This window comes from Scyliorhinus canicula, chromosome 2, assembly GCF_902713615.1.
Source record: "Scyliorhinus canicula chromosome 2, sScyCan1.1, whole genome shotgun sequence".
NCBI classification, from domain to species: domain Eukaryota; kingdom Metazoa; phylum Chordata; class Chondrichthyes; order Carcharhiniformes; family Scyliorhinidae; genus Scyliorhinus; species Scyliorhinus canicula.
This window is the reverse complement of record NC_052147.1, coordinates 103,683,643-103,701,878: the sequence shown is the minus strand read 5'-3', so window position 1 is coordinate 103,701,878 and position 18,236 is coordinate 103,683,643. Positions and strand designations below refer to the sequence as shown.

Sequence of the window (18,236 nt, the reverse complement as noted above, 5' to 3'; positions counted from 1 at the left end):
GATGTCAGATACAGCAATGACTCTTCCTTAAGCTACCCAATGATAGGTAATATCTGATAATGTGCTTTTCAGTGTGGCACTGAGGTACAGTGGCCGGGAGGTCCTGGGTACCCTGCCTGATCTACGCTGGGTTATTTGATCATTGCAGAAGCTGTCGAGGAGAGTGGATGTTATAATTGAGTGCAACAAGGGCAGCACGGTGGCCTAGTGGTTAGCACAACCGCCTCACGGCGCTGAGGTCCCAGGTTCGATCCCGGCTCTGGGTCACTGTCCGTGTGGAGTTTGCACATTCTCCCGTGTCTGCATGGGTTTCGCCCCCACAACCCAAAAATGTGCAGAGTAGGTGGATTGGCCACACTAAATTGCCCCTTAATTAGAAAAATAATTGGCTAATCTAAATTTAAAAAAAAATAAAAAAAATAAAATAATTGAGTGCAACAGGCAGCACAGTGGCGCAGTGGTTAGCACTGCTGTCTCATGACACCGAGGTCCCAGGTTCGATCCCGGCTCTGGGTCACTGCCCGTGTGGAGTTTACACATTCTCCCCGTGTCTGCGTGGGTTTCACCCCAACAACTCAAAGATGTGCAGGGTAGCTGGATTGGCCAGGCTAAATTGCCCCTTAATTTGAAAACATGATTTGGGCACTCTAAAATTTAAAAGTAAATAAAGAAATAAATAATTGAGTGCAATAAAGAGTGTGGCCCCAATATCAGGCAGGGCAATGCTCTTGATCACTGTCCAGTGACTGCTGCTGGAAAGGGCTGCATGTGAATCGACACCGTAGGACCTTGATCCTGACCCCATTTAACTGGCCCTCTTGTCTCTTCCCGAGCTCAGAGGGCAGTCACCATACTGCTACCTCAACTGAGATCGGCTATTGCGTATGGGACCAGCTGGTCTACGTCGTGCAATGATTAATATTAACCAGCCAATTACTGATGAAGTCCTGTAAAGAAAAGACACCACCTCTCCCTCCCTCCCCACCAGCTGATTCCTCAGGAGATTGGACCTTATCCTGTGGCCTTTATAGAGTCTGGGGTGAACAATGTTGCAGCTTGAGGTGGAAGAGAAAATCTTCGGCTGTCTTCCACCTCAGCGGTCCAAGAAAATGCAATTAGCAAGAGTGCCGCTTGCTTGCATTCCCTCATAGAGTCATCTGTTGGCAGTTGTATGTGGAACACTTCACTCCCTTTCCTCCTGATACTGAGTGCACGAGGAGTAGGAGTTCATCTATCAGCGGAGCTCCTTACAGGGCAGAGAGGAAACGATAGGCCTCGAGGAACACAAATATCTAGTCGCCATGGTGACTGAGGAGGAGACGGTTCAGTTCAGGATAGTCCGTACCCTGTGGCGACTAGAAAAACATGCTATTGGTCCATTCTTGTAACTGTCGGTTGTGCCAAGAAGGTTTATCAAGACTGTTAACCCTCTCCGGCCCTGAGACTAGTTTCTTCTTTTTTTTCTTGTTTGTATGAGTGCAATATGAGGTTAGTAACGGTGGTTTATAGGCACCACGCACGACCACTAAAACTACTCTCCAATATCTTCATGGTGCCGGGACCTTCAGCTGTCGATGGACAATATAAATGGGACTCGGCTCTCTAGCAAACCCAGACTTAATGCAGCACACGGTGAGTAGAGTAGACTGAAGCCTCAGTGTGAAGGCCGTGAAGTGCTCAGGGAGCTAATATGGGGGATGTAAGTCAATGATAATTTTTGTTTTACTTGCATCTGCATCTGGTCAATCTAATGTATAGTTGCATAGTTTGTGCTTTCTGGATAAGGGGTTAAACGGGCTCCTGTAAGCTAACAGACAGAGTGGGAGAATTGAGTACCGTGATGGTGCTTATATATTCAGCAACAGTAAATCCCTGTCTAATCCCATTGGATTCATTTACTCCACTTTATTTGTCTCATTAATATCACTAGGGAGTCTTGTGGCACAATGGGTGGTGCCCCTAACCCTGCACCAGAAGGGTTTGAGTCCCAGCTCCAGAAACTATTGGCTACGGAAGGAGCATTCATAAAGCAGTTCACCCGGCTTGATAATCAGCTCATGAATTCTTCCCCCACTTTCCCACTCTGCCTCAAAGGGGTAAACAAACTGTGTGTGGGGGTGAAGATATGCTTAAAAACTTATTATCACTTCACTTCCAAATGATGTTAAATGTATAATTCTTGACTAGTAGTAATCATGTGAGATGTGCATTGGTACTGAATGCTCGTCAGGCAGGGATTTCCCCATTTTATAGGCTTGAGGCTTTTTGAATCCAAACATCCTTGTTAGGATACAAGATGGAGTAGCCAGGTGCCATAGAATGATACATTATGCTTAATGGTAATTTAGGGATTTATATTAATTAACAAGTAGTTTGCATGGAACTATAGACATATGAGATACTGGTATGGGATTACATAAGAGTCATGAGCAATTACCATCATAAATGATGACAGTAGACAAAAGGTTATATTGATAAAAATTAACAAGCGATATTGTGACTTAGCTATTCAGCAGTTGGCAATGGGATTACTAGAAATACTAGGGCAGGATTCTGCCATAATGGGGCTAAGTGTTGATGCCTTCGTAAACGCCGAGCGTTTTACACAGCATCATCTGGCCCCTCGGAGCAACGATCCTGCACCGCACAGGGGCCAGCACAGCACTGGAGCGCTTTCACGCAGCTCCAGCTGCCGATAAACGGGCGCCGGCGCGTGGGTTGCCTTCTCCGCGCCGTCACCCGCAACATGGCAGAGCCCTACATGGGACTAGCGCGAAGGAACATAGGCCCCTCCCCCACACCCGGTATAAGCCTGCCCACCGTCAGTAGGCCCTGATCGGCGGGCCTGGCCACTATGGAAGCCCCCCCCACGGAGTCGGATCTCCCCTCACCCACACCAGGACGGACCCACAGCTGAACGCGAGGTCCCACTGGGGTAGGCTACCAAGCAAATGACACCGGTGGGACTTGGCAGGCATTCGGCCCGTCGAATGTGGATAATTCGGGGGGGGGGGGGTGGGGTGGGGGGGGGGGTGGGGGGGGGGGGCGTTGAGTGGCCCCTGACCGACGCGCCGGTGCCGTTGCGCCGATTCTCCGGTCGCCGTGGTGGGAAGAATCCCTCCCTGGGTTTATCTAAAAGGTTACAGAGTGCCTTTCCCATTCCCTGCATGTCCAAAACATCTTCAAGCTATGAATTACTTTTGAAATGCAGGTAACTTGGAAAAGAGACCCATACTTTGCACACAGGGAGGTCTCCTAAAACAGAGAATGAGATGACAGAGCAGTCAATCTATTATTGGTAGGGTTTGTTCAGGGCAGAACACTGGTTAGGTCATGGGATGGGCTGAATGGCGAGTTAGCTGTGCACGTGGACTGATTGGGGAGTTAAACTGGGACATGGGGACTGATTGCGGGAGGGTAGCTGGGACATGGGGGCTGACTGGGGAATTAGCTGGACACCGGGGGCTGAGCAGGGAGAGTAGCTTGGACATGGGGACTGATCGGGGAGGGTGGCTGGGACATGGGGACTGATCGGGGGAGGGCTGCTGGGACATGGGGACTGATCGGGGGAGGGTGGCTGGGACATGGGGCCTGATTGAGAGAGGGTAGGTGGAATATGGGGGCTGATCGGGGAAGGGTAGCTGGGATATGGGGGCTGATCGGGGTAGGGCGGCTGGGACATGGGGCCTGATCGGGGGAGAGTGGCTGGGACATGGGGCCTGATTGAGAGAGGGTAGGTGGAATATGGGGGCTGATCGGGGAAGGATAGCTGGGATATGGGGGCTGATCGGGGGAGCGCGGCTGGGACATGGGGACTGATCGGGGGAGAGTGGCTGGGACATGCGGCCTGATTGAGAGAGGGTAGGTGGAATATAGGGGCTGATCGGGGAAGGATAGCTGGGATATGGGGGCTGATCGGGGGAGGGCGGCCTGGACATGGGGACTGATCGGGGGAGGGTGGCTGGGACATGGGGCCTGATTGTGAGAGGGTAGGTGGAATATGGGGGTTGATCAGGGAAGGATAGCTGGGACACGGGGGCTGATCAGGGGACAGTAGCTTGGACATGGGGACTGATCGGGAGAGGGTGGCTGGGACATGGGTACTGATCGGGGGAGGGTGGCTGGGACATGGGGCCTGATTGGGAGAGGGTAGGTGAAATATGGGGGCTGATCGGGGAAGGATAGCTGGAATATGGGGGCTGATCGTTGAGGGCGGCTGGGACATGCGGCCTGATTGAGAGAGGGTGGCTGGGACATGGGGCCTGATTGTGAGAGGGTAGGTGGAATATGGGGGCTGATCGGGGGAAGGGTGGCTGGGACATGGGGCCTGATCGGGGGAAGGTGGCTGGGACATGGGGCCTGATTGGGAGAGGGTGGCTGGGACATGGGGCCTGATTGGGAGAGGGTAGGTGGAATATGGGGGCTGATCGGGGAAGGATAACTGGGATATGGGGGCTGATCGGGGAGGGCGGCTGGGACATGGGGCCTGATCGGGGGAGGGTAGCTGGGACATGGGGCGTGATTGTGGAGGGTAGTTGGGATATGGGGGCTGATCGGGGAAGGATAACTGGGATATGGGGGTTGATTGGGGAGGGCGGCTGGGACATGGGGCCTGATTGGGGGAGGGTAGCTGGGACATGGGGCCTGATTGGGGGAGGGTAGCTGGGACATGGGGCCTGATTGGGGGAGGGTAGTTGGGATATGAGGGCTAATCATTGGAGGGTAGTTGGGACATGGGCTGATTGGGATATTGCACGACTAATTCGGCAGATTGTTGGGGCATGGAGGATTCATTAGGGAAATTGGTTGAGACATGGGGGCGGGGGCTGATTGGGGATGTTGTTAGGACACTGCACGTGCAAAACCTTTGGTTCCTTCCAGCAGGCCCACTATCCTTAGGTTCTGGTGCTGTGACCGGTTCTCCAGGTTTTCTATATTCTCCTTTGGGCTCACCTGTGTCGCCACCAACCTTATTATCTCTGTCACCAGGGCGACGATCCAGTCTCTCTGGTCTGTTGAGGCCTTTTCCAGCTCCTTAATGGTTTTGCCTCGGCCTCTAGTTACCTCTCGGCCTTGTCAGGGACACTTGCATGGCAGCCAGTGCTTCCGTGGCCACTACCTTGACCATTGCCTTTATGTCTACTTTGAGCTCCCTTAGCTCCCTGGTGAGGAACCTCTTCCATCCGTCCTCCGACGAGGAGCAGCTCCATGTGCGGCTTGTTGGTATCTCTCATTTTGGTGTGGCCGGAGTTTCTTTGCCTCGTGGCTCCGCCGTCCCGTTCGACTCTCCTGGCTTCTGTTGCTTCTTGCCTCTTTGGCCTCTGGAGCTGCTCAGGTATTTTGATTGGAGAGGGTGAGAGATGCTTTCTTCCCAGTTCTGGCGGGCTATTTTTAACTAAAAGTGCCTAATTTTGAATTCTTACGAGGAGAGTCACCTTTTGTGTGTCCGCTCAGGACACCCCCGTCACCGGAAGTCATTCATTTACAATATAACCTGCATACAAATGGCAGAGCATCTTTGATTATTTTTTTTAAGCACAGTTGGTACACTGCCAATTTACGTTACACTTGTCTCTACTTCTACCTGTGACGTCTCTGATGTCATGTGTGGCCTTGTCCCTCCTTATCATTATAATCTTCCCCAGGCCTACAACTACCTGAGATCTCTGTGCTCCTCCAATTGTGGACGTGTACATCACTGGCTTCCTTTGCCCTACTACTGGTGGTTGTACCTTCAGCTGTCAATGTTCCAAGTTCGAAGTTCCCCCTAAACCTCTGCATCTCATTATGCTCTGCATAAAACCTACCTCTTTGTCCGAATGTCCCTTTGGTCCAGGATACATTTTTGTCTCATAAAGGCCCTGGGAAGCACCTTTGGATGTTTTGCTGTAATATAAGTGCTCTTTGTAAGTGAACATTTCCAGAAGAGTCCAATTTAGTTATTAACCTACGCTGCCTTCAAGGTCAGTAACTTCCAATATTTAGTTTTGTAAATACTGCCAAGTGTTTTATTTAAAAAAAAAAGAAAACCCCCATCTATTTCAATTGTATGTCTCTCTCTTTTTCTCCCAAAGGTTCACTCAGCTCCCTGCATATAACCAAGTTTCCATTCAGTCTTGACTCATTAATTATTTTCCACGGCTCCAATCAACGGGATTGCAGGGTGACCGATCACGGTGTGTCTGAAGAGAAACCTTCCTTTCTCAAAGAAAAGTAGTGTTGATTTTCGGGCCTGGTGATCTTTTTGTTTCTGGACCTTGGGCCTGGCCAGGCAGACCCTCGCGAAATGCCCCTTTTTCCCGCAGTCGCTGCAGATGGCGCAGCGGGCTGGGCAGTGTGGACGTGGGTGCTGGCCCTGCCCACAGAAATAACACGGTGTGCCCCCGGTCTGGGCGGGTCGCCGCATGGCGCAGGCCCGTAGCGTGGCTGAGTCTGGGGAAGTCCGAGGGGGGCTCGCAGGGTCCGCGGGGTACGTGCCTAGGTTGTGGCGGGCCAATTCCAGTGAGGTGGCGAGCGTTACCGTGTCCTGAAGGTGTTTAGCTCCATTTTCAAGGAGTCGCTGCCTGATATAGGTGGAATGGATGCCGGACACAGACGCGTCTCGGATGTTCAGGTTCATGTGGACTTCCGCCGTCACGTTCTGATGGTTGCAGTTCCTGGCGAGCGCTGTAACTTTTCCACGTACCCTTCTAGAGTTTCTCCTGAGCACTGCTGGCAGGTAGAGAGCAGGTGCCGTGCATATACCTAATTTATGGGTTTGACGAAACACTTCCGCAGGATCTCGACCGCCTCGTCGTAAGTGGTCGCCTTCTCGATTATGGCGGAGATTCTATGGCTCACCCGGGCGTGGAGTAGCGCAGCTTGCGAGGCCCTAGGACGGGAGTTTCCGAGGATTCCAGGTTGGCTTCGAAGCAGCGGAGCCAGTACTTAAAAATTTCTTTGGCCTCCAGTGGCCGTGCTTCCAGGTTGAGCCTTTCTGGCTTGAGACCGGTGTCCATCCTAATGTAATCTGCTTATTAAATTGTAGTATCCTCAATAACGACACAAGAGTGTGGAATGGTAAATGAACGCTTTAATAAGCAGAGAACTAACCAGTTACCGAGCGTGTGCTTACTGAGTGCCACCGACAGAGTGTCACCTTATATACGGCTCCCTGGTGGGCGGGGCTGGAGGCGGAGTCCCCCAGGGTTCCAAACCCGGTCTTAAAGGGGCATCACCTGCATGGTGTTAAGGGTACAGTAACCATTCATCACAATCGGCCATGACTCACTGGGTAACACAGGTGGGTTGACACTGCACTCCAGAGATTGTAGCCCAAAATATAGACCAACATTCCAGTGCAGCACGGTAACACAGTGGGTAGCCCTGCTGCTTCACAGCTCCAGGGTCCCAGGTTCGATTCCCGGCTTGGGTCACTGTCTGTGCGGTGTCTGCACGTTCTCCCCGTGTGTGCGTGGGCTTCCTCTGGGTGCTCTGGTTTCCTCCCACAGTCCAAAGACGTGCAGGTTAGGTGGATTGGCCGAGCTAAATTGCCCTTAGTGTCCAAAAAGGTTGAGTGGGGTTACTGGGTTATGGGGATAGGGTGGAGGTGTGGGCTTAGGTGGGTGCTCTTTCCAAGCGTCGGTGCAAACTCAATGGGCCGAATGGCCTCCTTCTGCACTATACATTGTATGATTCTATGCTTCACTGCTGGTGGGACTGGGGCTGTCTTTCCGACGTGGTATGAAACAGGCCTCTTGGACGTAGACATCTTGCGACCTGTATCGAGAGCAAAGTGTAGTGAATGTCCATTCCTCAAACCAACATTGTTAAAAAACCGATTATCTGCTCATTATCAGATTATTGTTTGTGAGAGCTGCTCTACACAAATTGGCTGCAGTGTTTACTGCATGGCAGCACCTGACTACACTTGCTCAGCTGTGAAATGCTTATTGGGACATCTAGCAAGGCGAAGGTTTTTTATTCCCAAACCCCTCCCCACCATTGTCGATGTCTGTATTGTGAAGTCGGAGTGCGACTGCGCTTTTGTTCCGTGTGAAGCCAAAGTCGACACATCCAGGCAACGGGCTTCAATCCAAAGGAGCAGAACTCGACAGGCTTGACCCTGTCAACTGCTTAACCTTCAACCCCATGCTCGCTCACCCATATCACTGGGCAGGAGTGGCTGGCTTGCTTTTCCTTTTGAACACAAAGCTCGCTGGGGTCTGGCGGTTAGGTTTGTTTACTCAGCCCGTGAGAGGAGCCTGCCCCATCTGTTTCCTCCAGAGGCTCAGAGGTCAAGGCTGGCCTGACAGGGCATGCAACCCCATGCTGTGTAAATCACAGGCGAAGGAGCCTCATGGGCTTACGCTGCACTGCTCCCAGGCTGTGAGGAAAAAACATGCCTCTCCTTCCCACTCCTCAGGCAGCAATGGACTCTGCTTCCAGTTTCTTATCTCTTCCGAAATGGAGAAAGGAGCTTCCTTGTTGCCTTGCAGTTGCTTGCAGCTTCTTTTTAAAACATTCTTTCATGGATGTGGGCGTCGCTGGCAATGCCATAATTTGTTAACCAACCCTAATTTCCCTTGAGCTGAGTGGCTTGCCGGGCCACTTCAGGAAGCGGTTGAGAAGCGACCACATTTTGTGGATCTGGAGTCACGGGCGAAATTCTCCCCTACCTGGCGGGGCGGGGGGTGCCGGCATAGCGGAGTGGCGCCAACCATTCCGGCGCGGGACTCCCCAAAGGTGCGGAATTCTCTGCACCTTTAGGGGCTAGGCCCGCGCCGGAGTGGCTCCCGCTCCGCCGATGGCGGCAAAACTGGCGCCAAAGGCCTTTGGCGTTACGCCACCCGGCGTCGGAGCTGGCCGAAAGGCCTCCGCCGGTCCGCGCATGCGGCGGCCGCTGACGTCACCACCGGCGCATGCGCGGTGGAGGGGGTCTCTTCCGCCTCCGCCATGGTGGAGGACGTGGCGGCGACGGAAGAAAAAGAGTGCCCCCACAGCACTGGCCCGCCGGCCGATCGGTGGGCCCAGATCGCGGGCCAGGCCACCGTGGGGGCACTCCCCGGGGTCTGATCGCCCCTACAGGACCCCGGGGGCCCACTCGCGCCGGCAATCCCGCCGGCTCAGAGGTGATTTCAACCACATCGGCAGGATTGGCCTGTCAGCGGTGGGACTTCGGCCCATCGTGGGCCAGAGAATCGCCGCAAGGGGCCCGCCAATCGGCGCGGGGGACACGCCGATCGGCGGGGCGTGATTCCCGCTCCCGCCGATTCTCGGGTGGCGGAGAATTCCGGCCACTGCGGGGGCGGGATTTACACCGGCCCCGGGCGATTCCCCGACCCTGCGGGGGGGGGGGTCGGAGAATTCCGTCCCACGTGTAGGCCAGACCAGGTAAGGATGGCAGATTTCCTTCCCTGAAGGACATTAGTGAACCAGATGGGTTTTTATGACAACTAGTGGTAGTTTCACAGTCACCATTACCTAGGCTACTTTACAATTTCAAATTTTAAAATAAAATTGATTGAATTTGGATTCAATGGTGTCACCAGAGCATTAGCCAGGGCCTCTGATTTATCAATCCATTGACTACATGACCATGACTTGCATTTGAAGAGTGCCCTTCACACCCTCGTGGCGTCATAAGCTGAATTACTTTTGAAGGGTAGCAATGCTGTAATATGGAAAATGTAGCAGCCAGTTTTCATACAAACTGTGATGCTTTGATGGCCAGACAATCTGGGTGATGTTCGGTTAGAGCCAGGACACTCTCCTCTTCTCAAAATGTGCCATGTGATCCCATGAGTCCACCTGGTGGGAAGTGTGGGCGTATGGGCGACGGGTGTGGGAGGAGGAAGAGTGGACCTCTGTTTAACATCTTCTCCGATCAATTCAGCACTTACTCAGTAATGCGCAGGAGCGTCCACCTGAATAATGAGCTCAATTTGGGAGTGCGGCAAAGCTTACACCTTTGAAAGGAAATCTTTGCACAATCAGGCAGGATAATAGACACCAGGGGTCTTAAATACCTGGTGAAGAAACAACAGTTGGAGCAGGCATCAGGAGTAATTCTGAGCTAAGGATGAGAAATGGCTGAGGCAGCTCTTGGGAGAGATACAGAGTTCAGAGGCTTTCTATACACAAACTGGTTTGAGATTGTGTTTGAGGGCGGCACGGTGGCGCAGTGGTTATCTCTGCTGCCTCATGACGCCGGGGACCCGGGTTCAATCCCGGTCCCAGAGGTCACTGTGGAGTTAGAGCATTCTCCCTGTGTCTGCGTGGGTCTCACCCCCCACAACCCAAAGATGTGCAGGGTAGGTGGATTGGCCACACTAAATTATCCCTTAATTGGAAATTTAAAAAAAAGATTGTGTTTGATCCTATGTGGGTTTGCTGGATAGTGAATGGCACGGCAACGTGAACGTAAATTCATGTGGTCAAGAAGGCACGGTTTAAAACCAAACCTCTTGTCATCCGGTCTTCCAGCCAGTTCCCTTTTGGGTTGCAGTTACATAAATAGAATGTACAGTGCAGAAGGAGGTCATTCGACCCATCGAGTCTGCACCGGCTCTTGGAAAGAGCATCCTACCCAAGGTCAACACCTCTACCCTATCCCCATAACCCAGTAACCCCACCCAACACTAAGGGCAATTTTGGACACTAAGGGCAATTTAGCATGGCCAATCCACCTAACCTGCACATCTTTGGATGGTGGGAGGAAACCGGAGCACCCGGAGGAAACCCACGCACACACGGGGAGGATGTGCAGACTCCGCACAGACAGTGACCCAAGCCGGAATCGAACCTGGGACCCTGGAGCTGTGAAGCGATTGTGCTATCCACAATGCTACCGCGCTGCAGTTAATGAGTCATGCCCGATTTGCATGTTGAACAAGGGCTCACACTGTTGAAACTGTTTTTTCTAAATGATGGAGAGGAAGATGACTGGGAACACCAGCCTGGATTATGACTTTGCAGTGGGGCCTGAATGCATGATCACCTGACCCAGAGGTGCGCCACCCGCCCGAGTCATGGTTAAGTGAGCATTGGTGGGTCAGCTGCTGGACATTCAACTGAATGCTCCCAGCCCCATGGGAACAGGCTGATCATCCAAGTTTGGAGCTAATGTCAGCAATGGCTCAGTGGGGAGCACACTCACCTGTGTCTGAAGCTTATCAGATCAAGCCTCACAATCCAAAGGTGTGCAGATTAGGTGGATTGGCCATGCTAAAATTGCCCCTTGAAGCACAGGCTAGGTGGGGTTATGGATGTACGCGGATAGGCACTTGTGGGAGTTGGTTTAGATGGGTACTCTATCAAAGCGTTGGTGCAGACTTGATGGGCTGAATGGCCTCATTTTGCACTGTAGGGATTCTATGGAAAGTTAAGCCCAAAAAACCTGGTTAACCTTCCAGTGTGGTACCTGAGGGAGTGCAGCACTGTCGGGTGCCATCTTTCGGATGAGGCATTAAATCGAGGCCTCTTCCATCTGCTCTCTCTCTTTTTAATGCAAAAGACGCCACAGACCATTTCGAGGAAGAGTGGTGGATTTGTCTCAGGTGCACTGACCCATATTGATCCTCACGCAACAGCACAAAAACAAATGATCATCACATTGGGATGTTTGGGAGCTCGCTGTGCACACATTGGCATGTACCTTTCCTGCATTGCAGTTATGACTACATAGAACTATAGAATCCCTGCAGTGTATAGGGATGCCATTCAGCCCATCGAGTCTGCACTGACCCTCTGAAAGAGCTCCCACCAGTTATGCGCTATCCCCATAACACGAAGGGGCAATTTAGCACGGCGAGCCATCCTAACCCGCACATCTTTGGACTGTGGGAGGAAACACGGTGGCACAGTGGTTAGCTCTGTTGCTTCATGGTGCCAGGGTCCCAGGATTGATTCCCGGATTTGGTCACTGTCTGTGCGGAGTCTGAAACTTCTCCCCGTGTCTGCGTGGGTTTCCTCCGGCCGCTCTAGTTTCCTCCCACAAGTCCCAAAAGCCATGTTTGTTATGTGAATTGGATATTCTGAAATCTCCCTCTGTGTACCCAAACAGGCGCCGGAGTGTGGCGACTAGGGGCCATACACAGTAACCTCATTGCAGTGTTAATATAAGCCTACTTGTGACACTAATAAAGATTATTATTAAAAACTGGAGCACCCGGAGGAAACCCACGCAGACACGGGGAGAACGTGCAAACTCCACACAGACAGTAACCCAAGGCCGGAATTAAACCCGGGTCCCTGGCGCTGTGAGGCAGGAGTGCTGACCACTGTGCCACAACATCAGAAGTGTTTCATTGGCTGTAGCGTGCTTTGGGACATCCTGAGATTTTGAGAGGCATTGGGTGGGATTCTCTGTGCTGCCAGCCTTGTTTTCTTCCGTGGTGCGCCCCCACCGGCAGCAGGACTCTCTGTTCCACAGCCGGCCAATGGGGTTTCCCACTGTGGGCCACCACACGTCGTCTGGAAATGCATGGGCATGGGTGCAGCGGAACGGAGGATGCCGCCAATGGAGAGTCCTGCAGATTATGTGCTATTTATTTCTATATGATGTTTCCATGCAGTGACCCCAGATATCTCCAGTCAGCTTTGTAGAAACATCCTTTCAGTCTGTAACTTAATCCATGCTGAGGAGTTTGGGGATGGAAGTGATGGGCTGGGGGTGGGGATAGTGCCTGTAGCTGTTCTCGGGGGCTTGAGAGTGTTGTATGAGAAGCTGCTGGGTTTTTGGGGGGTTCCATGTTCACTCTTCCTTCTCACCAAGCAATTAGACACTTCCCTCAAGCTCAGAAATAACAGCTGCTGACAACAAATACCGAGTCGCCATTAATCATTTCACAGCCAGGGTTAGGTAAAGAACGAAGGCAAATAGTAAACTGATCCAGCTGCCATCTTGCATAGTGAACAGGCACTGGGCAACTAATACAGTGGCTATGTGGTTTGACTGGTAATCAGAGATCTTCATGGGTAATAATAACAATAATCTTTATTGTCACAAGTCAGCTTACATTAACACTGTCATAGATAGAATTTACAGTGCAGAAGGAGGCCATTCGACCCATCGAGTCTGCACCGACTCTTGGAAAGAGCACCCTACCCAAGGTCAACATCTCCCCCTATCCCAATAACCCAGTAACCCCACCCAACGCTAAGGGCAATTTTGGACACTAAGGGCAATTTATCATGGCCAATCCACCTAACCTGCACATCTTTGGACTGTGGGAGGAAACCGGTGCACCCGGAGGAAACCCACGCACACACGGGGAGGATGTGCAGACTCCGCACAGACAGTGACCCAAGCCGGAATCGAACCTGGGACCCTGGAGCTGTGAAGCCATTATGCTATCCACAATGCTACTGTGCTGCCCTGCCCACTGCAATGAGGTTACTGTGAAAAGCCCTGAGTCGCCACATTCCGGCGTCTGTTCGGGTACACGGAGGGAGGATTCAGAATGTCCAATTCACCGAACAGCACATCTTTGGGGCCTGCGGGAGGAAACTGGAGCGCCCGGAGGAAACCCACGCAGACACGGGGATGAAGTGCAAACTACGCACAGGCAGTGACCCAAGCGGGAATCGAACCTGGGAACCTGGCGCTGTAAAGCAACAGCGCTAACTACTTTTAGCCTGTGATTGTTGTAAAAATATTGCGAAGTTTCAATATTTTTCAGGCTTCAGTATTTCAGGACCCTTCCAGGACTTGATCCTCTTCCTTGCTGTTTGCTGTCTCACCCCCACAACCCAAAGATGTGCAGGGTCGGTGGATTGGCCACGATAAATTGTCCCTTCATTGGGAAAAAAAAAATTGGGTACTCTAAATTCATTTTAAAAAAAAGAAAGGATCGTGGGTGAAAATCAGAAAGTGTCAGCTCCTCGGCTAGGCATGAGTTTGTGTGAATTTAACAGCCCACCAACTCAAGTTAAAATCACCCTGTATGTGGATCATTGGGCGTCTTATCCACACGGAGAAGCGAAGTTTGGAAATAGGGCTGAGCAAAAGGAAGGCATTTGTCCTCAATCTGTTCACATCAACTGTGTTGCCTGTGTTATTTCCAGTAAACACCCAGGTGTGTGTTTCTATGGGCGCAGTTGGTGTCTCTTTGTTTTTCTCCCTCTCTCGGTCAGCTTATACACAAAAACTTGCTTTTATATAGCATCTTTAACACCACCCAGTTTCCCAACTTGCTTCGAAGGAGTACATTCAGGCAACGATTGATGTTCAGAAGCCACATATGGCAATCTTAGGACAGATGACTAAATTCTTGACAACAGAAGTAAGAAAGAAAGATATGCATTTATTTATTTATTTTTAATAAATGTAGAGTACCTAATTCATTTTTTTTCCAATTAAGGGACAATTTAGCGAGTCCAATCCACCTAGCCTGCATATCTTTTGGGTTGTGGGGGAGAAACCCACGCAAACACGGGGAGAATGTGCAAACTCCACACGGACAGTGACCCAGAGCCGGGATCGAACCTGGGACTGTGGCGCTGTGAGGCATCAGGGCTAACCCACTGCGCCATCGTGCTGCCCGATGTTGTGCATTTATATAATGCCTTTCAAAACCACTGGATGCCTCAAAGCATTTTACAGCCAATGAAGTACTTTTGAAATGTAGCCACTTGTAATGTAGGAAATGCAGCAGTTAATTTGTGCACAAGGTCCCACAAACAGCAGCATGATAATGACCAGATAATCTATTTTTGTTTGACAGGACAGTGTAGAGGGAGTTTTACTCTGTATTTAACCCCGTGCTGTACCTGTCCTGGGAGCATTTAATGGGGACAGTGTAGAAGGAGCTTTACTCTGTATTTAAGTCCATACTGTACCTGTCCTGAGAGTGTTTGATGGAGACAGTGTAGAGGGAGAGTTATTCTGTATCTATAACCTGATGTGTTGGGTAGGCTGGGTCTATGTGGACTGCGTTTGATGCAGTGTAGAGAGAGACAGGCTTCCAACACTTGATGAGATGCAACACGATTTTATTTAACATCTAATTATTTTACATGTTCAACTGTGGGTTGACACTATGCTGACTTGACTGGAGACCTGAGGCTAACCTGACCAGATTAACTGACTGCCACATGGCGTTTGCACTGGCTAGTGCTCACGAGTTCTGACTGTCTCAGAGACTGGATCCCGAGAGAGAGGGAAAACTAGTGCCCTCTGGCTTTATAGTGGTCGTGTCCTGTCTGGTGATTGGCTGCTGTGTTCTGTGTGCTCACTTGTTATTCTGTGTGTCAATCACTGCCTGTCTGCACTCCATCATATACCTGGATGTATATTATGTCATAACCTGTGCAATTAAAGGACCTTTTACACCAGTCGAGGATTTGGGCGGTTGGGGGCAGGAGGAACAGGAATATGTGACCAGCTACTAAGTAAGGTGCAGCAAGAAAGGGAAGTTACTTCAGATCATGAGCGAGTGAGTGGGATGTACATGGAAGATATTTAACATGTGACTTGCAGGGCTTTATGTTTGGTGTTTAATGAATGGAACTTTCTCGCTCCGATTTCTTTGGACCCATGTTTCATGGAGTGCAGCCAAAAGGGCTCCGGTCCAGGTTAATAATCTGCCAACCTCGTGCACCTGAGCTCAGGCTGATGGAGTTGGCCCCACTCTATTACACCTCAGTGAGCAGCAGCTATGCAGTTCAAAGTGCTAATTTAGGAAGCTACTCTGTAATGGGAGAGGCAAGGATTGGGGGAAATGTGTGTGGAGCAGAGTGAAGGCCTCTCTCCCTGGCTGGGTGTGGGCCATTGGAGGAAAGTTGTACCAGCTTACATAGCAGACAGTATCGCTCAGGGAACTGAGTGTGGGCGGCAGAAAAGGGTTGGGAGAAACAGCAGCACCTTGCAATAAAGACGCTTTCTGAGAGTTCAGACACTGCGGTGTGTCCTTTCTACAAACTACTCGAAGCTTCTTTAACAGCTCCTCCCAAACCCACAACCTCCACCAGCTAAGTAAACAAGGACAAAAGATCCACTCTCTGAATTGAAATACTAAAAAGAGCCATCGCAGAAACGATGGCCCGAATGGCCTTCTGTTGTGTATGATTCCATGATCCTTGCTCAGAGTATCAGATTCCTCTCTGTTGATTTAATTAATAATAATAAATCTTTTATTGTCACAAGTATGAAGTTACTGTGAAAAGCCCCTAGTTGCCACATTCCGGCGCCTGTTCGAGTAAGCTGGTACGGGAATTGAACCCGCGCTGCTGGCCTTGTTCTGCATCACAAACCAGTTGTCTAGCCCACTGAGCTAAACTGAGCTAAAATTAACTTGGGGGAATCAGAATCTTGCAGCACAGAAAGAGCTTCTTTGGCCCATCATGCATCTGCCAATTCCTTGAATGTATGGTGCAATTGGTTCAACTGTCTTGCTCTTTCCTCACAGCCCCGCTATTTTCTCTTCTCCTTTTTCATATATTTATCAAACTTTCCTCTGCGCCTTACTATTAAATTTGCTTCCACTACCTTTTCAGGCAGAGAATTGCAGGTTACAGCAACTCAGTGCAAAAAGAATAGATTTTCCATATCTTCCCTCTGGCTCTTCTGCCAATTATGTGAATGACCTTGGGATGTCAGTGCTTTACAAACAGTGAAATACCGTTGAAACATTGCTGAAAAGTGTTGTTGAAGCTTTTCACCTGGCACACAAGAATGCCAAATTTCCAATGCTCACAACAATTTAATACTACATGAGAAAAGGGGACTGATTGATTGGCAAGTTGAGGCTAATTGGCTGAGGATTTGCCATGGAGAATGCGATGGGCAACTATAGGCTCCCCAAGTTCCCAGATAATTCAACAAAAGGCACAAGGCTTAAACATTAAACTTTTGTTTGCGGAGAATGGGTACTTGCATGCCACTTCTAGCAAGCATAAATGAGCCACGGTACAAGCTCAACTAGATTACCTTAAATTGGTTGTTAGTGTAGCAATTAGCATGCTCGGGATTGCTCAGCAAGTGCTGCCCAATTGCAGAATTGCGGGAGTCCTGATGCTATGCCAAGTTTGTAGACTGTAGGCTAGGTCAAATCAAGCAGCATGTTCCTTTGTTTGGTTGTGATATGCAGAGTACCAATTGTACACAATCAGCCTGTGCTTGCAAAACCCAAAACAAAATGTCTGTTATATTGATTCCAAAATTAGCAGGGCCGGCTCAAGGCACCGGCAACTCGGGCAGTCGCCCGGGGCGCCATGTGCTAGGGGGCGCCAGACTCGGGTCCCGCGCATGCGCAGTTGGGCCGGTGCCAACCAGCGCATGCGCGGTGGCCGCCCTCCCCCGCTGTGGCCGCCCTCCCCCAGGGGAATGGGACAGTTCAGCGCCGACGTTTCAGCGCTGCCGTTTCAGCGCCTGGACGTTTCAGCGTCAAACATTTCAGCGCTGCCGTTTCAGCGCCAAAAATTTCAGCTGGCCAGCGCTCATTCATTCACAGGTCACTTTACAAGCGCAACGAGATTAACAGGGGAGCCAAAAAGCTGCAGTGCAAAGGTGGTGACACAGGTATACTTAGTTATAACACTTAGTTATTTGGCCTTTTTTTGGAGTTTTATTACTGTGTGCTAAGTGGTGTGCAGAACCCAGATACAGAAGCCTCACCCCCAAGGTCTGCTTAAATGTCATGTCTGAAGCTTTTAAAATTTGCTTCTCTTTAAACATGGGGATAAAAATCCCATGCTCTTTAAACATAGGGGAGAAAAAGCTGAAACTGTCAGTGAGAGTTTTGAAAAACCCTCCGTTGAACTCCATGTCATCTGGTGTAGGTTAGAAAACAATTTACCATCTGCACATGCGGTTTCAATAATCAATAATCAATAATCACTCCCCCCAAGGACTATTATTATGACTGCATCCCGCTCCTTTCATTCTTTTCATCTCTCTTGAGGGTGTTATTTCTAATCATGGTGCACTCTGTTGGTCGGGTTAGTTTCCCGGGGTCCCCCTGGCTGGGGCTGGAGTGATTATCCTTTTCCTCTTAATATGAATGGGGATAGTACATTTTCCCTGCTGGGACGGGAGAGGTTTGGATTTGGATGGGGTGCAGGTCCAATGATATGGCCAGTATCCTGTTGTCCCTGGGTACTTGGGATGTTCCTTCTGGAGGATGCTTATGAGGGGCAGTTCCCCAAGGTCTTGTTTTTCCTGCTGTATGATTTTTTTTTCTGGTGCTGAAATGTCCTGTCGCTGAAATGTCCTGTCGCTGAAGCGGCGGCGCTGAAACGTACCGCACCCCTCCCCC

The 18,236-nt window shown here is 50.6% G+C and overlaps 1 protein-coding gene across 7 annotated transcripts in view; it reads left to right on the top strand.

Annotated features, from left to right (window-relative positions):
• LOC119956761 (pleckstrin homology domain-containing family G member 3-like) overlaps nt 1-18,236 on the top strand; it is a 299,355-nt gene that overhangs the window by 120,174 nt on the left and 160,945 nt on the right. For 2 of the 7 annotated variants that reach the window (XM_038784173.1, XM_038784165.1), the window contains exon 1: nt 1,246-1,632. The exons of 2 other annotated variants lie outside the window; for them this stretch is intronic. In XM_038784173.1, the coding sequence (XP_038640101.1) occupies nt 1,575-1,632 (58 nt within the window). In that variant the 5' untranslated portion in view covers nt 1,246-1,574. Of the gene's footprint in view, nt 1-1,239; nt 1,633-18,236 lie in introns of those variants that run through there. 3 more of the 7 variants (XM_038784145.1, XM_038784138.1, XM_038784216.1) reach the window with 3 other exon arrangements.